Source organism: Manis javanica, chromosome 2, assembly GCF_040802235.1.
Source record: "Manis javanica isolate MJ-LG chromosome 2, MJ_LKY, whole genome shotgun sequence".
Classification (NCBI taxonomy): Eukaryota; Metazoa; Chordata; class Mammalia; order Pholidota; family Manidae; genus Manis; species Manis javanica.
Genome location: NC_133157.1, coordinates 128,686,289 through 128,709,073, shown reverse-complemented (window position 1 = coordinate 128,709,073; position 22,785 = coordinate 128,686,289). Strand labels below are relative to the sequence as shown.

Here is a 22,785-nt window from a genome sequence, read left to right as displayed (position 1 = left end):
CCCCAGATGTCCTGGTTATTACTATCCCTTTTTTTTTTTTTTTTTTGAGAGGGCATCTCTCATATTTATTGATCAAATGGTTGTTAACAATAAAATTCAGTATAGGGGGGTCAATGCTCAATGTACAATCATTAATCCATCTCAAGCCTAATTCTCGTCAGTCTCCAATCTTCTGAAGCATAACGAACAAGTTCTTACATGGTGAACGAATTCTTACATAGTGAATAAATTCTTAGATGGTGAACAGTACAAGGGCATTCATCACAGAAACTTTCGGTTTTGATCACGCATTATGACCCATAAACAATCAGGTCAAATATGAATATTCATTTGATTTTTGTACTTGATTTATATGTTGATCCCACATTTCTCCCTCTATTATTATTATTATTTTTATTTTTAATAAAATGCTGAAGTGGTAGGTAGATGCAAGATAAAGGTAGAAAACATAGTTTACTGCTGTAAGAGGGCAAATGTAGATGATCAGATGATCAGGTGTGTGCCTATGGACTAAGTATTAATCCAGGCTAGACAAGGGCAGCAAGACATCCACGGATGCAGAAGATTTCTCTCAAAGCAGGGGGGGTGAGGTTCTGAGCCTCACCTCTGTTGATCCCCAAATTCTCACCTGATGGCCCCCCTGCGACTGTGCCTGTCTTAGGTTGTTCCTCCCTTGAGGAATCTTACCCGTCTCTGGCTAACCAGCCATCTTCCGGGGCCATACAGGGAAATGTAAAGTTGGTAAGTGAGAGAGAAGCCATATTGTTTGCAAAGGTTAGCTTTTTACTTCTTTGCAGATTTATGCCCTGTGGCTTCTATGCCCAGCACTTGTCTCGAGGTATCTTTACCACCTGGAGGAATTATGATACTCGGTAAATTCGATATGAGGCACGAATTCTATTTAAGGGTTGTAATTAGGAAGGAAGAAGAAAAGCTATAGAGGTAGCATATGGAAGGAAACATGGGAGGATTGATTATTTCTTTGACATATCTTCTTGTAGAGTACCTTAAGTATGTATAGGTTTTAAACTACTAACTAATTTGCACACACATATTAACATAATAGGAATACGGTGACATAAACAAAGCAAATCTATAATTACCATCCATCTCCAGTGAAGCCAAGAAAACCATTTAGGCACCCTAGGCATTTGCGAAAATTTATCTGTGATATGACGGATATTGTCCAACTGTACTTGAACAATCAGACAAATTAAAGCAGCCCATTTCTGGGATCTGTTCACATCCCATATGTTCTTTTAACCGTAGATAGTCTATAGTCATGAGATTTTGGAGTGTTACAACTTGCACCCCTCCCAACTCCTGGTTGAGTTCCAACAGTACAGATCCGGTCAAATTCATTGTCTCACTGTATGCACATGCCAGCCTAGACATCTCCCTCCTCATTCCTATGGCAAGTCCAGGAGACGGTGGGCTGGATGCAGCCACAACCGCAGCATCGTCCGGATCCCCGTGGAGGCTTTTTGATGATCATCCCCCTGGCACAAGTCCTCCAGAGAGTGCTGATGTCGGAAGCTCCTCCTCATATCATATCTTAGTTCATTTTCTGGGTATCCAAGCTAGGCCTTGATCTTCTGCATAGAAACAAACAGACCCTTTGCCCACACTTTGACATGCCCTCTATACCACTGTGCAGAACTCATTGGAGGTCAGCACACAGTAACTGCTTTTTTTATTTTTTTTTTATTAAGAGAAAGGAATATTATCAGAAAAGAGTACCTCCATAGCTGATCATCTGACACCCTTTAAGTGATCAACATTAAGGATATTTAAAGCATGCGTTGATCTTTGATTTACCAATAGTTTTATCCTATCAAGGAGTAATCCCCCTTTTCTTTCTTTCTTTTTTTTTGTAATTTTTAATCTACACTTACATGAAGAATACTGTTTACTATGCTCTCCCCTATATCAGGTCCCCCCTAACAACCACATTACGGTTACTGTCCATCAGCTTAGCAAAATGTTGTAGAGTCACTACTTGTCCTCTCTGTGTTGTGCAGCCCATCCTCCCCTTTCTCCCTCCCCCCATGCATGCTAATCTTAATACCCCCCTTCTTCTTCCCCCCCCTTATCCCTCCCTGCCCACCCATCCTCCCCAGTTCCTTTCCCTTTGGTACCTGTTAGTCCATTTTTGGGTTCTGTAATTCCGCTGCTGTTTTGTTCCTTCAGTTTTTCCTTTGTTCCTATACTCCTCAAATGAGTGAAATCATTTGGTATTTCTCTTTCTCTGCTTGGCTTATTTCACTGAGCATAATACTCTCCAGCTCCATCCATGTTGCTGCAAATGGTTGGATTTTTCCACTTCTTATGGCTGAGTAGTATTCCATTGTGTATATGTACCACATCTTCTTTATCCATTCATCTACTGATGGACATTTAGGTTGCTTCCAATTCTTGGCTATTGTAAATAGTGCTGCGATAAACATAGGGGTGCATCTGTCTTTCTCAAACTTGATTGCTGCGTTCTTCGGGTAAATTCCTAGGAGTGGAATTCCTGGGTCAAATGGTAGGTCTGTTTTGAGCATTTTGATGAACCTCCTTACTGCTTTCCACAATAGTTGAACTAATTTACATTCCCACCAGCAGTGTAGGAGGGTTCCCCTTTCTCCACAGCCTCGCCAACATTTGTTGTTTGTCTTTTGTATGGCAGCTATCCTTACTGGTGTGAGGTAATACCTCATTGTAGTTTTAATTTGCATTTCTCTGATAATTAGCGATGTGGAGCATCTTTTCATGTGTCTCTTGGCCATCTGTATTTCTTTTTTAGAGAACTGTCTGTTCAGTTCCTCTGCCCATTTTTTAATTGGGTTATTTGTTTTTTGTTTGTTGAGGCGTGTGAGCTCTTTATATATTCTGGACGTCAAGCCTTTATCGGATCTGTCATTTCAAATATATTCTCCCATACTGTAGGGTTCCTTTTTGTTCTATTGATGGTGTCTTTCGCTGTACAGAAGCTTTTCAGCTCAGTGTAGTCCCACTTGCTCATTTTTGCTGTTGTTTTCCTTGCCCGGGGAGATATGTGCAAGAAGAGGTCACTCATGTTTATGTCTAAGAGGTTTTTGCCTATGTTTTTTTCCAAGAGTTTAATGGTTTCATGACTTACATACAGGTCTATGATCCATTTTGAGTTTACCTTTGTATATGGGGTTAGACAATGGTCCAGTTTCATTCTCCTACATGTAGCTGTCCAGTTTTGCCAGCACCATCTGTTGAAGAGACTGTCATTTTGCCATTGTATGTCCATGGCTCCTTTATCAAATATTAATTGACCATATATGTTTGGGTTAATTTCTGGAGTCTCTAGTCTGTTCCACTGGTCTGTGGCTCTGTTCTTGTGCCAGTACCAAATTGTCTTGATTACTATGGCTTTGTAGTAGAGCTTGAAGTTGGGGAGTGAGATCCCCCCTACTTTATTCTTCTTTTTCAGGATTGCTTTGGCTATTCGGGGTCTTTGGTGTTTCCATATGAATTTTTGAATTATTTGTTCCAATTCATTGAAGAATGTTGCTGGTAATTTGAGAGGGATTGCATCAAATCTGTATATTGCTTTGGGCAGGATGGCCATTTTGACGATATTAATTCTTCCTAGCCATGAGCATGGGATGAGTTTCCATTTATTAGTGTCCCCTTTAATTTCTCTTAAGAGTGACTTGTAGTTTTCAGAGTATAAGTCTTTCACTTCTTTGGTTAGGTTTATTCCTAGGTATTTTATTCTTTTTGATGCAATGGTGAATGGAATTGTTTTCCTGATTTGTCTTTCTATTGATTCATTGTTAGTGTATAGGAAAGCTACAGATTTCTGTGTGTTAATTTTGTATCCTGCAACTTTGCTGTATTCCGATATCAGTTCTAGTAGTTTTGGATTGGAGTCTTTAGGGTTTTTTATGTACAGTATCATATCATCTGCAGATAGTGACAGTTTAACTTCTTCTTTACCAATCTGGATTCCTGATATTTCTTTGTTTTGTCTGATTGCCGTGGCTAGGACCTCCAGTACTATGTTAAATAACAGTGGGGAGAGTGGGCATCCCTGTCTGGTTCCTGATCTCAGAGGAAATGCTTTCAGCTTCTCGCTGTTCAGTATAATGCTGGCTGCGGGTTTATCATATATGGCCTTTATTATGTTGAGGTACTTGCCCTCTATTCCCATTTTGCTGAGAGTTTTTATCATGAATGGATGTTGAATTTTGTCAAATGCTTTTTCAGCATCTATGGAGATGATCATGTGGTTTTTGTCTTTCTTTTTGTTGATGTGGTGGATGATGTTGATGGGTTTTCGAATGTTGTACCATCCTTGCATCCCTGGGATGAACCCCACTTGGTCATGGTGTATGATCCTTTTGATATACTGTTGAATTGTTTGCTAATATTTTATTGAGTATTTTTGCATCTACATTCATCAGGGATATTGGTCTGTAATTTTCTTTTTTGGAGGGGTCTTTACCTGGTTTTGGTATTAGGGTGATGTTGGCTTCATTGAATGAGTTTGGGAGTATTCCCTCTTCTTCTATTTTGTGGAACACTTTCAGGAGAATGGGTATTATGTCTTCTCTGTGTGTCTGATAAAATTCTGAGGTAAATCCATCCGGCCCCGGAGTTTTGCTCTTGGGTAGTTTTTTGATTACCGTTTCAATTTCTTTGCTCGTAATTGGTTTGTTTAACTTTTGTGTTTCTTCCTTGGTCAGTCTTGGGAGGTTGTATTTTTCTAGGAAGTTGTCCATTTCTTCTAGGTTTTCCAGCTTGTTGGCATATAGGTTTTCATAGTAGTCTTTAATAATTCTTTGTATTTCTGTGGAGTCTGTCGTGATTTTTCCATTCTCATTTCTGATTATGTTGATTTGTGTTGATTCTCTTTTTCTCTTAATAAGTTGGGCTAGAGGCTTATCTATTTTGTTTATTTTCTCGAAGAACCAGCTCTTGGTTTTGTTGATTTTTGCTGTTGTTTTATTCTTCTCAATTTTGTTTATTTCTTCTCTGATCTTTATTATATCCCTCCTTCTGCTGACTTTAGGCCTCATTTGTTCTTTTTCCAGTTTTGATAATTGTGATGTTAGACTATTCATTTGGGATTGTTCTTCCTTCTTCAAGTGTGCCTGGATTGCTATATACTTTCCTCTTAAGACTGCTTTCGCTGCGTCCCACAGAAGTTGGGGCTTAGTGTTGTTGTTGTCATTTGTTTCTATATATTCCTTGATCTCTATTTTGATTTGTTCATTGATCCATTGATTATTTAGTAGCATGTTGTTAAGCCACCATGTGTTTGTGAGCCTTTTTGTTTTTTTTGTAGAATTTATTTCTACTTTTATACCTTTGTGGTCTGAAAAATTGGTTGGTAGAATTTCAATATTTTGGAATTTACTGAGGCTCTTTTTGTGGCCTAGTATGTCGTCTATTCTGGAGAATGTTCCATGTGCACTTGAGAAGAATGTATATCCTGTTGCTTTTGGATGTAGAGTTCTATAGATGTCTATTAGGTCCATCTGTTCTAGTGTGTTGTTCAGTGCCTGTGTGTCCTTACTTATTTTCTGCCCGGTGGATCTATCCTTTGGGGTGAGTGGTGTGTTGAAGTCTCCTACAATGAATGCATTGCAGTCTATTTCCCTCTTTAGTTCTGTTAGTATTTGCTTCACATATGCTGGTGCTCCTGTATTGGGTGCATATATATTTAGAATGGTTATATCCTCTTGTTGTACTGAGCCCTTTATCATTATATAGTATCCTTCTTTATCTCTTGTTACTTTCTGTGTTTTGAAGTCTATTTTGTCTGATATTAGTACTGCAACCCCTGCTTTCTTCTCACTGTTGTTTGCCTGAAATATGTTTTTCCATTCCTTGACTTTTAGTCTATGCTTATCTTTGGGTTTAAGGTGAGTTTCTTGTAAGCAGCATATAGATGGGTCTTGCTTTTTTATCCATTCTATTACTTTATGTCTTTTGATTGGTGCATTAAGTCCATTTACATTTAGGGTGACTATTGAGAGATATGTACTTATTGCCATTGCAGGCTTTTGATTCGTGGTTACCAAAGGTTCAAGGTTAGCTTCTTTAGTATCTTACTGCCTAACTTAGCTCGCTTATTGAGCTGTTATATACACTGGAGATTCTTTTCTTCTCTCCCTTCTTATTCTTCCTCCTCCCTTCTTCATATGTTGGGTGTTTTGTTCTGTGCTCTTTTTAGGGGTGCTCCCATCTAGAGCAGTCCCTGTAGGATGCCCTGTAGAGGTGGTTTGTGGGAAGCAAATTCCCTCAGCTTTTGCTTGTCTGGGAATTGTTTAATCCCGCCATCATATTTAAATGATAGTCGCGCTGGATACAGTATCCTTGGTTCAAGGCCCTTCTGTTTCATTGCATTAAGTATATCATGCCATTCTCTTCTGGCCTGTAGGGTTTCTGTCGAGAAGTCTGATGTTAGCCTGATGGGTTTTCCTTTATAGGTGACCTTTTTCTCTCTAGCTGCCTTTAAAACTCTTTCCTTGTCCTTGATCCTTGTCATTTTAATTACTATGTGTCTTGGTGTTGTCCTCCTTGGATCCTTTCTGTTGGAGGTTCTGTGTAATTCCATGGTCTGTTCGATTATTTCCTCCCCCAGTTTGGGGAAGTTTTCAGCAATTATTTCTTCAAAGAGACTTTCTATCCCTTTTCCTCTTTCTTCTTCTTCTGGTATCCCTATAATACGGATATTATTCCTTTTGGCTTGGTCACATAGTTCTCTTAGTGTTGTTTCATTCCTGGAGATCCTTTTATCTCTATCTATGTCAGCTTCTATACGTTCCTGTTCTCTGGCTTCTATTCCTTCAGTGGCCTCTTGCATCTTATCCATTCTGCTTATAAATCCTTCCAGGGATTGTTTCACTTCTGTGATCTCCTTCCTGACATCTGTGATCTCCTTCCAGACTTCATCCCACTGCTCTTGCATTTTTCTCTGCATCTCATCCCATTGCTCTTGCATTTTTCTCTGCATCTCTGTCAGCATGTTCATGATTTTTATTTTGAATTCTTTTTCAGGAGGACTGGTTAGGTCTGTCTCCTTCTCAGGTGTTGTCTCTGTGATCTTTGTCTGCCTGTAGTTTTGCCTTCTCATGGTGATAGAGATAGTTTGCAGAGCTGGTACAAGTGACAGCTGGGAGAGCTTTCCTTCTTGTTGGTTTGTGGCCTTCCTCTCCTGGGAGAATAGCGACCTCTAGTGGCTTGTGCTGGGCAGCTGTGCGCAGACAGGGCTTCTGCTTCCTGCCCAGTTGCTATGGGGTTTATCTCCGCTGTTGCTGTGGGCGTGGCCTGGCTGGGGCTGCTCCTCCAAAATGGTGGAGCCCCGTTGGAGGGGGAGTGGCCGGGAGGCTGTTTATCTCTGTAAGGGGCCTCTGTGCTTCCTGCTGCCCAGGGGGTTACAGTATCCAGAGATCCCCAGATTCCCTGCCTCTGGTCTAAGTGACCTGTCCTGCCCCTTTAAGACTTCCAAAAAGCACTCTCCAAACCAAAACAACAACAGCAACAATGAGAGAGGGAACAGGAAAAGAAAAAAGAAAAAAAAGGAAAAAACACGCGATTTTTTTTTTTGTCCTCAGGTGCCGGTCCGAGGCACCCACTCACTGGTCCTGCTTCCCTGTCTCCCTAGCACCAGGGTCCCTGTCCCTTCAAGGCTTCCAAAAAGCACCCACCCACCGGTCCCGCAGGGAAAAACGCGCTATATTCTTTGTCCTCAGGCGCCGGTCCCAGGCACCCGCTCACCAGTCCCGCCGCCCTGCCTCCCTAGCACCGGGGTCCCTGTCCCTTTAAGGCTTCCAAAGAGCACTCGCCAAAAAGAGGAAAAAAAAGGGGAAAAACACGTGATTTCCTCCGTCCTCAGGTGCCGGTCTCAGGCACCTGCCCACCAGTCCTGCAGGGAAAAACGCGGGATATTCTTTGTCCTCAGGCGCCGGTCCCAGGCACCCGCTCACCAGTCCCGCCGCCCTGCCTCCCTAGCACCGGGGTCCCTGTCCCTTTAAGGCTTCCAAAAAGCACTCGCCAAAAAGAGAAAAAAAAAGGGGGAAAAACGCACGATTTCCTCCGTCCTCAGGTGCGGGTCTCAGGCACCCGCCCACCGGTCCCGCAGGGAAAGACGCGGGATAATCTTTGTCCTCAGGCGCCGGTCCCAGGCACCCGCTCACCGTTCCCGCCACCCTGCCTCCCTAGCAACGGGGTCCCTGTCTCTTTAAGGCTTCCAAAAAGCACTCGCCAAAAAAAAAACCGCTGCAGTTTCTTTCCACCCGCTGGGAGCCGGGGGGAGGGGCACTCGGGTCCCGCCGTGCCCGGGCTTGTATCTTACCCCCTTCGCAACTTCTTGCAGGTGTGGATGTGGTCTGGATGTTGTCCTGTGTCCTGTGGTCTCTATTTTAGGAAGATTTTTCTTTGGTATATTTTCATAGCTCTATGTGTTTTTGGGAGGAGATTTCCACTGCTCTACTCACGCCGCCATCCTGGCTCCCTACTGTCCCTTTTTTAAAAGAAAAAATTTCATTTTAGATTCCAGGATTTGCCATTATTATAGTAGAGTTCCCCAACACTCCCAGTTCCCCATTACTAATACCTCACAGTAGTATGCTACATTCATCACAATTAATGAGCCAATAGTGACCCATACATTTCACAGAATATATTTTATTGTGTATTATGAAGATATTTTATTGTGGACATCATTCAGACTTCCTTAGCTTTTACCTAAAGTCTTTTTTTTCTGTTGTAGGATCCCATTCAGGATACAACATTATACTTAGTCCTACCTTCCTTGGCTTGTCTGGGTTGTGACAGTTTATCAAGCTTGCCTTGTTTTTGCTGACCTTGAGTTTTGAGTACTGGTTATGTATTTTGTAAAATGTCCCTCAACTGGGATTTGATGTTTTCTCATTAGACTGAAGTGTTTTATTGGGAGGAAGAATACAGAGATGAAGGGCCATTCATCACACAAGGATAAACACTCTGAACACGACTTACCAATGTTGATGTTGACCTTGGTCACCTGGCTGAAGTAGTGTTTGTCAGGTTTCTCACTGTGAAGTACTCTTTTTTTCTCCCTTTCCATACTCTGTTCTTTGGAAGAAACTCACTGTGTACAACCACATTTAAGGAATAGAAGGTATGTTCCACTTCCTGAGGATGGAGAAGCTATGTAAGTTATTTGGAGTTCTTGTAGATGATTTGTCTATTCTTCCCGCCTTTGTTTACACAACCATTTGTATCAGTATGAACTTACAGATATTTGTCTTACCTTTTGGGTTATAATCCAGTATTACTTTATTTTGTTGCTCAAATTGTACCAGCTTTGGCTGTTGGAAGCTTTTTCAGTTACACCTGTATGCCTTTGGACTTTATCATCCTCATCATTGTGTGATATTTGGCTTTGTTTTGCTTCTAGCACTTCCTCAGATCCTGGCACTACAAGATGTGCTAGGCTCCTCTTATCTATTTCCTGCTCCAGTCGTAGTCAGCCATTTCTCTAAGGAGCCGTGGTTCCTTTCACTGGAGAATGGTATTAGGAACCAAGATCTGGGCTCTAGGTGTGCTCACTGCTCTTGGGGTGCTGGTGCTTTTAGGCCCTGTCAGCTAATAGAGCAAGGAAATACATGTGTGTAGAATAACCGTGTATGTGTAGCCACCTGTATCTATGTTAACAGGTAAATAAGAGTTCATACTGATGGCTCCAGCTCTGATCCCTCACCACATGGATCATCTTACCACCTCCCCTTGCTTCTAACCACTTACTCCAACTCCCAACTCCCACCTTCTGCCATCACTTAATTGTTCAGTTTCAATATACATATATAGTACTTTCAGAATCATTAATCCATACACTTGGGAACAAACTCAACAACTAGATCACAGGGCTTGTGTCTGGTTTATCATGCCTTTAGTCTTACAGACTTCACTCATTTCCAAAGTTACTTGGTCAACATTTTATTTCCTCACTTAACCTTCAGTAAAGTTTTATATGTTTGTTATACATTTACATGTATTTGTCTCCGGCTGCATTCATTCTGGAATTTCTCCCAACATCCTAAATCAGTTTTTTAAGATTTATATACATTAAGATTTACTCTTTGGGCTGTACAGGTTTATGGGTTTTGATAAATGCTTAATGTCTTGTATTTACCATACGGAATAGTTTCACTGCCCCAAAAAAATCCCCTCTCCGTGCTGCACCGTGCAGATTTCCCCTCTCCCCCATGCCCAGCAGCTACTGCTCTGTTTCCTGTCTCCATAGTGTTTTTCCATATGTCATATAATTGGAATCATGATATATAGCCTTTTCAGATTGGCTTCCTTCACTTAGCATTGTGCATTTTAGATGCATCCATATCTTTCTGTGGCTTGTTAGCTCATTTCTAACTGGTGACTGATAATCTGTTGTCTGGACGCACCACCGTGTATCATTCTCCTACTGAAGGACATCTTGATCACTGACAGTTTTTGGTGGTTATCAATCAAGCTGCTATAAATAACATTTGTGTGCAGGGTTTTGTGGCCACAAGTTTGTACATTAGTTGGTATCTAGGAGTGTAGTTGCTGGATGGTATGGTGAGACTTTAGTTTTGTCTCTCCAATATTTTCAAACTCTGCTTGTACTAGCTACTTTTCTGAAGTATATAAACATTCACAAATCTCTCCCTTGTGGGGAAAACAGTCAAACCCTTGAATTTTTAGCCCACTCTCCTACTCCCTGGTGTCCCTGTTCTTTCCTAGTCTTCTCAGTCACCTACACTCTATGGCCAGCCACCTCCTTAAAACTTAACTTTTGGCCAACCCTTCAATTCAGCTCACACTTAAGGAATGGCAGTTGTAATTGACTACAGATTAGACCTTTGCTTCCACCAGGTTTCCTCAATCGCTCTGTTGAAGATCACTGTGACCCCCATTTATTGGCATCTAGTCAGTTCTCCTTCTTGACCTTTTATGGCATTTGACACTGCTAAGGGTTTGAGGTTAACTCCCTTTGTGAGGCCTGTGACCACCCTTCCTGTTAGCATTACCCTTCACCCCTTACTAGGTGATTTCATCGACTCTACTGGCCTTTAGTTTCTTCTATGACTAACATGTCTTTATCTCAGCCAGTATTCATTGCAAAACTTCAGATCTGTATCCAACTGCCTATTATAGACATCCCCTTCCTGCCTCAAACACATTCCAAACTTCACTCACTTTTCCTCTTTCAAACCTCCTGCAGAGTCATCTGATTTGGGCAAAGGCATCACCAGAAAGTCAGGAGCCTAGGAATCACCCTGGGTTCTTCTCTTTTCCATATACCCCAACCCCATCTGTACCTGAGACCTGTCAGTTCTGTTTCTCTTCCATCTTTTGTATTAACTCAGAGGAGCTCCTTGATTTCAGACCCTCATCATCTCTTGTCTAGAATAGACAGTGGTCTCCAACTAGTATCCCTGCTCTAATCTTCCACTTCTCTAATCTGCCGAAATAATGCCTCAGCTTTCAGGTTGCTCCCATACAAAAGAATTATCCAGTTGCTCTCCGTAGCTAAGCCTAGACCCTAAGAGAGTGAGTTTGGGGGTTCTCCCCTACCATAATGCTTATTGTCCCACCACACTGCCACCTATGTCCCAGCAGGCAGAGACACTGGCAAATTTTTTAACTCATATGTTATTTCCTCTGCCTGGAGAACTGGCCCTTTCCCCTACTCTTCAACAGTTACCTTGCAGCTAGTGGATTGCTACTCATGCAGGGCTTTTTGGCACATAAGCCTTAAAATGGGAAACAACAGTCCTCTGCTCTCTACCTGGTACTTTTAACTGTTAGCTGTATTACTTTGTCTCAGACTCCATATTTCTAAATAATCCTCAGAAAGCTACTTCCCCTCCCTCCATTACCCTCATTCTTCATCCTTCTCTTCCTAAGCAGGTGTCTAAGAATAGTCTGAACTCTCCACCTTCTTTATTTCCACTTACTCTTCAACCCACTACAACTCCAGGAGTAAATCCAGAAAAAGATGACATTGACTTAGGGAAATGGGACACAACATGGAGAAAGGGAAAAGTAATTCCCAGGATGATGGCTAAAGGAAATCTCAGCCCAGTGACTGGGCAAAAGGCCTGGAGAGCTCAGTGCTGTGAGAGAAGGAAGATGAGGACCCTCAGACGGTGTCTGCCTCCAAATGAGAAAGTGGAATCCATTATACACTCTGACTCAATTCCAGGAAAAATCTGACTCAGATGAAAATCATGGTATACAACTGGCTCAACTGAGAATGATATACAAAATGTTGTAATATAAATACTGATTTATATTATAAATAGACATTAACAAAATATGTTTAAGTTTTTAAAAGTAAACTAAAAAAAAGTGTGAGGGAAATATTTTACATATAGAATGTCTTGGGTTCATACAACTATGATAACAGAAAGGCATTATTTTCCTTTTAAAAGGTATAGGGTCTGTGGATATTTTTATAGAATTTATTTCCCTAAGTTTCAGGATAACCAGCGATTTCTGGATTTGGTAACAGCTGGGGCTTCTTTAGCAACCATCTTTTTCTCTCTGCATGCTCACACAATATTTTTAAAAGCTCTTATTAAGACTCTTCTATATTCTCTTCTTGTTGCACTTCTCTCCCACTCCTGAAGTGTCCTAAGCAAGGAACACATGGAGTGTTCAAGGTGTCTGAGAAGCTAGGCACTGTCCCCGAGGATGGGTTTGGAACAGAGCCCATGGCGGGTCTGCAGAACACTGAAACCAGTGGGAGGAAATGGGTCCAGAGAATGGAGTTGCTAAGGGGATTGTATTACTGATCTTGGAAAAACAGAAGCAAGTAGAATCAAAGTCTAATAATTTGGCAAAAAAAAATCTTAAACTAGCAGACACACTTTACAGTTACTTGCAGTACTGTTCTTAGGGTCATAATCAACAAAGACAAAATCATGCTGACACTGTTATCACTTTGAAAATAAAGTGATGGCAAGTCAATAAACCATGCTAGCCAAGTATGGATATGAGTATTTTATGAGGGACCAACTGTAGTGAGTCTGCATAATTTTGCATAATTATTACCAAAATTTGGGTTAAAAGTAGGGCTGTTATTCCTGTCTTCAATTTTTAATTTTAACTTTTGTCAAAATAATATGGGCACATAATTATAAAATCACTTAAGTGCTCAAAGGCTTGAATCAAATTAGAACAGCCGTCTGTCCCACCAGTCCTATTCCCCAAAGGAAAGCACATTCAGCTCTTGTAGCTATCTTTTTATAGCGTTTATTTCCCTAGTTGTAACTTGTTCATAATGCTATTTCTTGATTTAGTATTTCTAGACATTTTCCTAGTGGTTTTCTGTTATGTGAGAGGAGGATTCAGCTCTCCTAACTGAAGCCCCAAACCCCATGTCCCATTTCACCTCCTGTTCTGGTGTATTCACATCAAAATTTTACACTGATGTATCAGGCATTGCTAACTTACTGCTACATTCATATGATTCACTTATGATCCAGCTAATATGATATTTTCTTACATAACTAGTAGGTTTTCCTAGAGTTAATGACAGTTTCTAAAAATTGTGTAGATATGTATGTACATAAGGTTTTAACTTTTTTCCTAATTCTTCCACTGTTTTTTATCTGCCATTCAATTTTCTCCAGGTCCAATGTATCTATCAGTTTTGTACTTTTTCTTGAGACTTCCCTTGGCTATGTTCCCATATTGGGGCTTTTTAGTCTCCTATCTTCTGTATTCTTGCTTTAACAGAATACATTCCCCCCAGGCACTTGATGAAAATTTTCTTACTTTTTGTATATATGAAAATGTCTTTATTCTACCCCTCCAACCATTTTTGTACTTATATATATGTGGTTGGGTTTTAAACTGTATTATATCAGTCTTCTGATATATTACTTCATTTTATGTTAGTCTAGTGCCATTCTGATTTTTCTTTAAATGTGACATGTCTTTTTCCCTGGAAACTTTTTGAATCCTTTCTTTATTCCCAATGTTTAGAAATGTCATGATGTGGTGGTTGGTCATTTCAGTCTAGAGACTGTGTCTTTAAACTCTGGGAGTTTTATCTTATATTACATATTATTATTGCTTCACCATTTAGTTTTCTCTTTTTCTGAAACTCCAGTTAATCAAGTGTTGGATCTTTAAACTCTTACTGAAATGTTAATTTGATATATTTCCCTTTTTTTACCATGGCATCCTGGTCTTCCCTTTTTTCCCCTATACTTTATCTCTTTGAAAATATTAATGAGGTTGTTTGTTTTATTACGTCAACAAATATTTATTGAGCAGCTACTATGTACAGACAGTTGTCTAAGCACTCAAAATATAATGTGGACAAGATAAACCAACAACAACAAAATAATAAGACAAGCCACCCTGACTGGAAGATTGATGGCTGCCTACCCAAATATCCTCTCCTACCCCTTTCCTTAGAAAGATAGCAAATTTTAGCTAGACACAAAAATATCCAAACAAAAGCTACATTCACCAGCTGGCATGCTGGGAGGTTCTCCCCATTTCACTGAGCAAACCCTCTTTTTTAACTCCACGATTTCAGCCTGAGGCCTAGACTTTATACCTAATGAGTTGGTGTCCTCAAGCCCAGAGCTACCCTGATTTTCCTTCTTATGCTTGACAGAGGCCCTGATCTCATGACATGTGTACCTCTCCATCCTCACGGCTCACCAGCCCCTGCCCCATGCCTGCCAGAAAGGAAGGTTCTGGGCAGAGACAGGGTGCAGCTGATAATAATGCTGTCTTTATCTCCTATAAATCAGGAAATCATCAGCCATTTGCCTGTAAACTTCCCAGTTGCTGAGTAAACAATGACATTAGAGTCAAGTGGAAAAGTGTGTTTTGTAAGATTAGTATATGAGGGTTAGGTTAGGCGCCATATAACAAAGACAACACAATATAACCGTAGCTATAGCAGTTTCCTGGGGCTGTCATAGCAAATTACCACAAACTGGGTGGCTAAAAAACAGCAGGAATTGATTCCTACAGTTATGGAAGCTACAGGTCCAAAATCAATGTGTTCTCTTCGAAGGCTCTAGGGGGAAGACCCTTTCTTGCCTTTTCCTAGCTTCTGAAAGAGTTAGGGTTTCTGCAACACTCAAGTCTGGGCATTATTAAAGAAAACAAAAGGGAAGACTTTTTTAGTGAAGACCTCACATTCATTAAAAATAAAAATGTTAGCCCCATAGGGAATCTTGGGGAACCTGGGACAAGCTGAAGGAAGAGAATTTTCTCATTCTCCGTTGCCTCCATCTCCCCAGTTCAGTGAGTCAGCCTCCTCCTGTGACTCACGGCTTCTTCCTCTGTCTGCCTGTTCTTTGTGCTCCTGTTGAGGTGAATGTCCTCTTTGCAAAGATTGTGATCCTCTCTAAGGTTTTCCTCACAGTTCTGTGTTCTCTTTAGCCTTGAGAGGATGAACAGTGATCACTGCCCCCAGTCAACACATCAACATGCCTTGTCAAGGGGACCTCAGGACTCCAGCCAGGCCCTGGGCAGGAGCTCCTCTCACACATCTCCATTTTCCAGGCCTGGGAGGAGCATACACTCCCAAAAGGCCAGCCAGCTGTGAGAGCTTCTAAGCAAAGAATCCATCCTTTTCCTTGAGGAAATAGGAACTCATCAATTTCCCTTTAATAGACTCAGATTCTCGACAGATACAACTTTGTAGTGGACAGTTACTTCTAAGCCTCATGAATGCATTCATCTCATCAGCTCAGATGGCCTATCATTTCCACACTTTGCTACATCTCAGCTGTGTTATTTTTATAACAATGACTATGCAGGAATGCAGGTAACATTTTTCCTCCTGTGTTGAGACAAATGCATGTTCTCTGACAAAAATAAGCCTTCCTCCTCACATGTCCTTCCCTTCACCCCGATCACCCACACAATCCCACTTTCTGAATAGCTAGTCCCTCCTCCTAATGACAGACTTTTTGGGCAGACCCAGTAGTCATCTCCAACCACTGAAATAACCTTCCCAACCACCTGGTGCTGTTGGACCCACTGAGCTGTTTGATGGCTCTGAGCAAGCTTATTTGTGCTGAAATATTTCATCTTCCCAGGACTTAAAGGGGAAGCAGAGGGTGGAATAAGACGACGAACTTTGTTGAAACAGGTCCATTTGGAAATTTGGGGCAAGGTGGAAGAGTGATATCACTTGCTTTTTCCAGTGTTAAAAGATGCCATTTCTCTATTTATCTACACAGAGTAATCATTTAAGTCAAATTATGTTATTTATTTTTTGACTGGGGCAGGTTGAAAAAATATTCTTGGAGATGATATATTTTTATACCAATTAGCTTCCAAAGAAGTACTTATTAGATGCTTACCATTCTGTTAAGCAGTATGATAAATTAAAAACATATCAGACATCCTCAAATCATGCTGAAATATGGGCATGATCATGGTCCTAAAATATGTGAACAATAATATAGCAAACAGACAAAGGCAACACTGCCCTGAAAAACAGATTTAGAGCTTAGAGAAAAAATTTTCTTTTCTTTTTTCCGGCTCTAAAACAGAAAATTTCGAAGCATGAATGAATACCTTACTAGAGCCACTTCAGATATTGGACACTCAGTCTTCCCTGAGAGGTAGGAGACATCCTACAGAGCAAGGTGGACAAACTATGGGGTCTAAGGCCTCATCCCCTTTCAGTTCTCAGCCCAGTCAGCCAGAGATGGGCCACCAAGCCTCGCTGGTCAAATGGCAAAGCCATGGCGTTGGACTCACCTATAAGAAAGACAGCGTGCCAACTGTGAACTTCAAATCAATCTTGAAGATCTGGAACAGTTCATTCTAGTACAAAGGTTTTAAAATCCTTAGTCCAAGATTGTCACTTAAACATTTGCTTTGAGTACGTTTTAAGGACTGGGATATAAAGAACCTTAAATATCCCATGGAGAATGCTTTTCCCAGCCAACACTGGGTCACTTTGAACAGGTTTGCATTCTCTGTGAAATTATAAGGTGGACTTATAGCTGGGAAGTAGAAAATGTGTTTCCTAGAATAGAGGTAGGTGGGAAAAGGGGAGGGATGATGTGTCACCACAGTGCTCCTGGAGAGAGACACGGGGGTTTGCAGGCCTTTTCACTAGCTTGAAGTTCACCCACAGTCATCAGCTGGCCTTCCATGCTGGAACCCTGTGCTGACGAAGCTCTGCACAGTGGCTGCAGGGCCCCAGACACAGTCCCTGGATGCCTCCAGAACACAAAACCATTTAGAAATGAATTCCCTGGTGAATTTTTGAAGCCCACTTTAAGTAAGCAGTGGAGGCCTTTGTAATAGCTCAGAAGTTCCTCTTGAACCCCATCTAGACACTCCCTAGTAGAAGACCTGTAATTGAGCTTCCTTTTTAGTTTTAAACATTTTATTGCAAGAATAATATTATCCACAATTCAGAAGGTGTGGAAAACCATTACTGTGTTGTGTGGTTTTTGCTATCCCAATTAACGGCTTTCTGGTATATAAATAATCTCAGTGCCTTGGGACAGGACCCCAACTTGCTGATAATGATGTAATTATGTCATTATCAAGTATGTTACTTTTCATCCTGGGAAGGCTTCTGTTCAAGCAGAGGAATGTGAAGCAAATTAAACGCATCCTTTTGATATTTTAGGGTTAAGTTTAGGTGATCTATATCATTTGGTATTTTAAGAACTTGTAATTTTAAGAGAATGTGGCAAATTTGAGTATCCAATTGAGGCAGGTGATAGAGGGAGGGAGGCAGAAAAGAGTTCAGGGTCTCTGTAATTTTCAAGGCCCTTGTAAGTTTAAAAAAAAAAAGAGCTCCATCGTGGCTAGGAAGAATTAATATTGTCAAAATGGCAATCCTGTCCAAAGCAATCTACAGATTTAATGCAATCCCTATCAAATTACCAACAGCATTCTTCAACGAACTGGAACAAATAGTTCTAAAATTCATGTTGAACCACCAAAGAACCCAAATAGCCAAAACAAACCTGAGAAGGAAGAATAAAGTGGGAGGGATCTCGCTCCCTAACTTCAAGCTCTACTACAAAGCCACAGTAATCAAGACAATTTGGTACTGGCACAAGAACAGAGCCACAGACCAGTGGAACAGAACACAGACTCCAGACATTAACCCAAACATATATGGTCAGTTAATATACGATAAAGGAGCCATGGACATACAGTGGGGAAATGACAGTCTCTTCAACAGCTGGTGTTGGCAAAACTGGACAGCTACATGTAAGAGAATGAAACTGGATCATTGTCTAAAGTAAACTCGAAATGGATCAAAGACCTGAATGTAAGCCATGAAACCATAAAACTCTTAGAAAAAAACATGGGCAAAAATCTCTTGGACATAAACATTAGTGACTTCTTCATGAACATATCTCCCCGGGCAAGGGAAACAAAAAGCAAAAATGAACAAGTGGGACTATATCAAACTGAAAAACTTCTGTACAGCAAAGGACACCATCAATAGAACAAAAAGGCATCCTACAGTATGGGAGAATATATTCATAAATGACAGATCCGATAAAGGGTTGACATCCAAAATATATAAAGAGCTCACACACCTCAAAAACAAAAAGTGAACAATCCAATTAAAAAATGGGCAGAGGAGCTGAACAGACAGTTCTCCAAAGAAGAAATTCAGGTGGCCAACAGATACATGAAAAGATGCTCCACATCGCTAGTTATCATAGAAATGCAAATTAAAATCACAATGAGATATCACCTCACACCAGTAAGGATAGCCACCATCCAAAAGACAAACAACAACAAATGTTGGCAAGGTTGTGGAGAAAGCGGAACCCTCCTACACTGCTGGTGGGAATGTAAATTAGTTCAACCATTGTGGAAAGCAGTATGGAGGTTCCTCAAAAAGCTCAAAATAGAAATACCATTTGACCCAGGAATTCCACTTCTAGGAATTTACCCTAAGAATGCAGCAGCCCAGTTTGAAAAAGACAGATGCACCCCTATGTTTATCGCAGCACTATTTACAATAGCCAAGAAATGGAAGCAACCTAAGTGCCCATCAGTAGATGAATGGATAAAGATGTGGTATATATACACAATGGAATATTATTCAGCCATAAGAAGAAAACAAATCCTACCATTTGCAACAACATGGATGGAGCTAGAGGGTATTATGCTCAGTGAAATAAGCCAGACAGAGAAAGACAAGTACCAAATGATTTCACTCATCTGTGCAGTATAAGAACAAAGGAAAAACTGAAGGAACAAAAGAGCAGCAGAATCACAGAACCCAAAAATGGACTAACAGTTACCGAAGGGAAAGGGACTGGGGAGGATGGGTGGGAAGGGAGGGAGAAGGCGGGGAAGAAGAAAGGGGGCATTATGATTAGCATGTATAATGTGGGCGGGGGGGGGGGGTACGGGGGGGGGGGGCTCTGTGCAACACAGAGAAGACAAGTAGTGATTTTATAGCATCTTACTACACTGATGGACAGTGACTAATGGGGTATGTGGGGGGGACTTGGTGAAGGGGGGAGTCTAGTAAACATAATGTTCCTCATGTAATTGTAGATTAATGATACCAAAATAAAATAAAAAATAAAAAAAAGAACTCCAATCCAACTAAACAATTCAAAAGTATATTTAGATAGAGTCCAGCTCTGAATGGTTTTGCCATTTGCAAATGAAGCATTGTACTTTCAGCCAATCAGGAGTGGGTTGTGATGTCATCAGTTCAGTTCTCTATTTGGGGGAGAGTGGACTTCCTTTTCTCAGGAGGCAATAAAAACCCCAGGCCCCACAGCCCTCACAGCATCTTCCCTTGGAGCCCCACATGAGTAGCAGGACCCTTCTCTTTTCATTCCTTAAAAGCTTTGCTGGTTGCTCTGTACTCTGCTGGCTTTGTTGCTTCTGAGACACAATCCTGGGAAAAACAGCAGCATTCATAGTCGGTAACACAATGACCTTGTGATTCCAGTTTAAAATATGTACCTGATGTAGACTTGTGATTTAAGCTAAAAGATGCCATACAGTTTTAGTAAGATTGTAAGCAATATGGAAATGTTTAAGGGAACCGAAGATTTACTATATTTAGTTGGTTAAGAACTTGGGAAGCTTGTGAGCAAACCGAAGTATTCTGAAGTGCTCTTACCTTGTCTGGCTGAGCAGCCAGGACAAACCACATTCATTTCATAAATGCAGTTTTAGATTGTTAAGGCTGTTTAAATTTCTAAATGGAAGCAGTTCTCAAAGTTTCCCTTGACAGTGACTGTTAAATTCCACTAAACATATTGTATACAATAGTTATAATAATGTAGAATAATAATTTTAAGTTAAATTTAAAAGTAAGGAAAACCTAAAATTTTGAATTTGAATAAATATTAATTAAAAATAGAAATAATTCCAATCAATCTGAGTATATATAAAAGCCATTCTCAATTACAGTAAAAATATACAGTTAATCTTTCAACAACATGGATGTTAAGGGTGCCCACCTCCACACCATTGAAAATCTATGTATAACTTCTGATTCCCTAAAAACTTAACTATAAATAGTCTACTTTTGACTGGAAGCCTTACCAATAACAATTAACATACTTTGTATTTTTATTAAATACTGTATTCTTAAAGAAAGCTTGAGAAAAGAATGTTTTTCAAACTATTGTAAATCTCCAAAAAATGTTCCAATATAGTTATCGAAAAAAATGTGTGTATAAATAGACCCACATAGTTCAAGTGTCAACTGTATGTTCATCTCACATTGGGAACTTGATGTACCATTTATTTTAAGCAGTCATTTGCTCCTCACATTCAGCCAATAACTAATATTCTCTGCTTTTTATGGAGGGGGGATTCTTTTGCCTTTTTGTGTTATGAAACAGAGGAAACAGAGGTAGGGGAAGGAAGAAATGGTCCCAGCAAGCAGAACAAGCTGGAACTGAACTTGGTTACATGTCTCCCATGACCTGGCTCTTCCACTGTTTAGTTTGCCTCTGAAGTGTCCTCATTACAGGTGAAATGAAACCCATAACGAAGAATTACCCTTTTTCTCTAGAAATGATTATGTGACCAGTTTGAAATCACGATGACTTCATTTTCCTCCGCAGAAGGCAGCATCATATTCTAGGACCATACTGGAGGTGGAAAGACAGCACTTCATCAGAGATTAGCTTGACAACTGGGAAATCAGGAGACAGCCTGGCTCTTCTTCAATCATAAGGCTGACTACACTAAGATGGAGTGGCCCTCAATTCCCAGCTGAGGTGACCCTCTGTGGACATGACAGAAGGAGGGAACACAGCTCTGGAGAAAGGGTGAGGTGCAGTGGGAAAGGTGGCACTGGTCAAGAGGCCTAGATTTGGGTCTCTGCTCTTTCCTTGTCTGGCTGAGCAGCCAGGACAAGCCACATCCCCTAGTTGAGGCCAGCCTTGTCATCAGTGAAATGGGGTGAATGTTTGCCTCTTCTTGAATCAAAAATTTGTCAGAATCCTTTGAAAAAAATACTGTACTGTAAACACCCAGCCTGATTGTGTATCGACATGGAGTGCATCATCAAAGCAAACTGGTTACACTTGGAGTCATTGAGGGAGGGCTTTGATATTTTCAATGGCTCTGTCCTCAATGTAGTCCCAGCCTCTGGCTCAGCAGGTTTCAAAGGCCTGAGTCAGATCCTGTGAACAGCTTGCCAAGGCATGCCACTGACTTTAGAGCCTCACTCGGCTACTCTTTCCTTCTGAAGAAAGGGGTATTCCTGGAATAACAACAGAGTGGCCACCAAAGGTCACTGTAGTATATCCTGAATGGCCAGAAGGTAAGAGCATCTTACTGGGAAGTTTTGTATTATCATTATGGCCAGTGCATGCACCTCCAGTAGCACTATATATAGACCCTTCAGTAACCCCCACAGGGAAAGGAGTAAAAGTGTGGTATACTAGACCTGGATGGGACCCCCTTCCTGCTATAGTCCTACCACAGGACCACTCTCTTACATGCATCCTACCTGATGGACAAGATTTGCCTATGTTAGTGTCATTAAAACATGTGTCTTATCACCCCTAAAGTCTTTGAGGATTGAGAAGTTCCTCTGGCTTGAGGATTATTATAATTTTGTTATTAGGAACCTCCTGTGGCTTGAGGATTATTATAATTTTTGTTACCTGTATCAAAATCTTGCTGTACCTTAATTTTGATTATCTCTAATTTGTTATCCTCTGATGCTATTGTGGAATCTGGTTACAGTGCTCCAGCTTTCTTGCACAGGGACCATTGCGGAAGATTGAGAGCATGTAGATTGTAAGGCGAGAATCCTGGAGGGGTGGAGTGTGGGGAAGTTGGGGTTCCTATGGCCAGGATCCTCACTAAACTTAAACCACCTGATGATGTAACTGACCTGTTGCTAGGCTACTGCTTCCACACCTTTAGGCAATAAGCTATTATTACACTATATAGGGAGCTTGGCCCACTGTTCTGGGCGGAGGCAGAGATGCTAGTGCTCGACCTACCGCTGGGAGAACAAGCTGGGTAATAAACCCTTTCACCTCAAAGAACGTTTTGCTGTCAATTTCTTTGGTCACATTGAATCCATAGCGAACTTGCCTGCGGCTGAAACCCATTGGCAAGACAAGGTACTGCCATGAAGGAAATTCCCGATGTAATAAAATCCCAAATCAGTTGACCTTAAAATAGATTATCAGGGTGGGCCAGTCCTTTCAGTCAGAGAGATTTTTCTACTTCATCCCAGAAGAAGAGGTCAGAGTTTTAAGTGTGAGAAGGAGTCAGCCTGACTTGGCTGACCTGAAGGTGGAGGGGTCACGTGGCAAGAATCCA

At 41.0% G+C, this 22,785-nt stretch overlaps 1 protein-coding gene across 1 annotated transcript in view; it reads left to right on the top strand.

Moving 5' to 3' along the window:
* Positions 1-22,514, top strand: part of RBM17 (RNA binding motif protein 17) — a 49,259-nt gene extending 26,745 nt beyond the window's left edge. Inside the window, exon 12 of the mRNA XM_037001458.2 lies at positions 21,066-22,514. Within this exon, the coding sequence (XP_036857353.1) occupies positions 21,066-21,085 (20 nt within the window). The 3' untranslated portion in view covers positions 21,086-22,514. The remainder of the gene's footprint in view (positions 1-21,065) is intronic.
* The last annotated feature ends 271 nt before the right edge of the window (positions 22,515-22,785 follow it).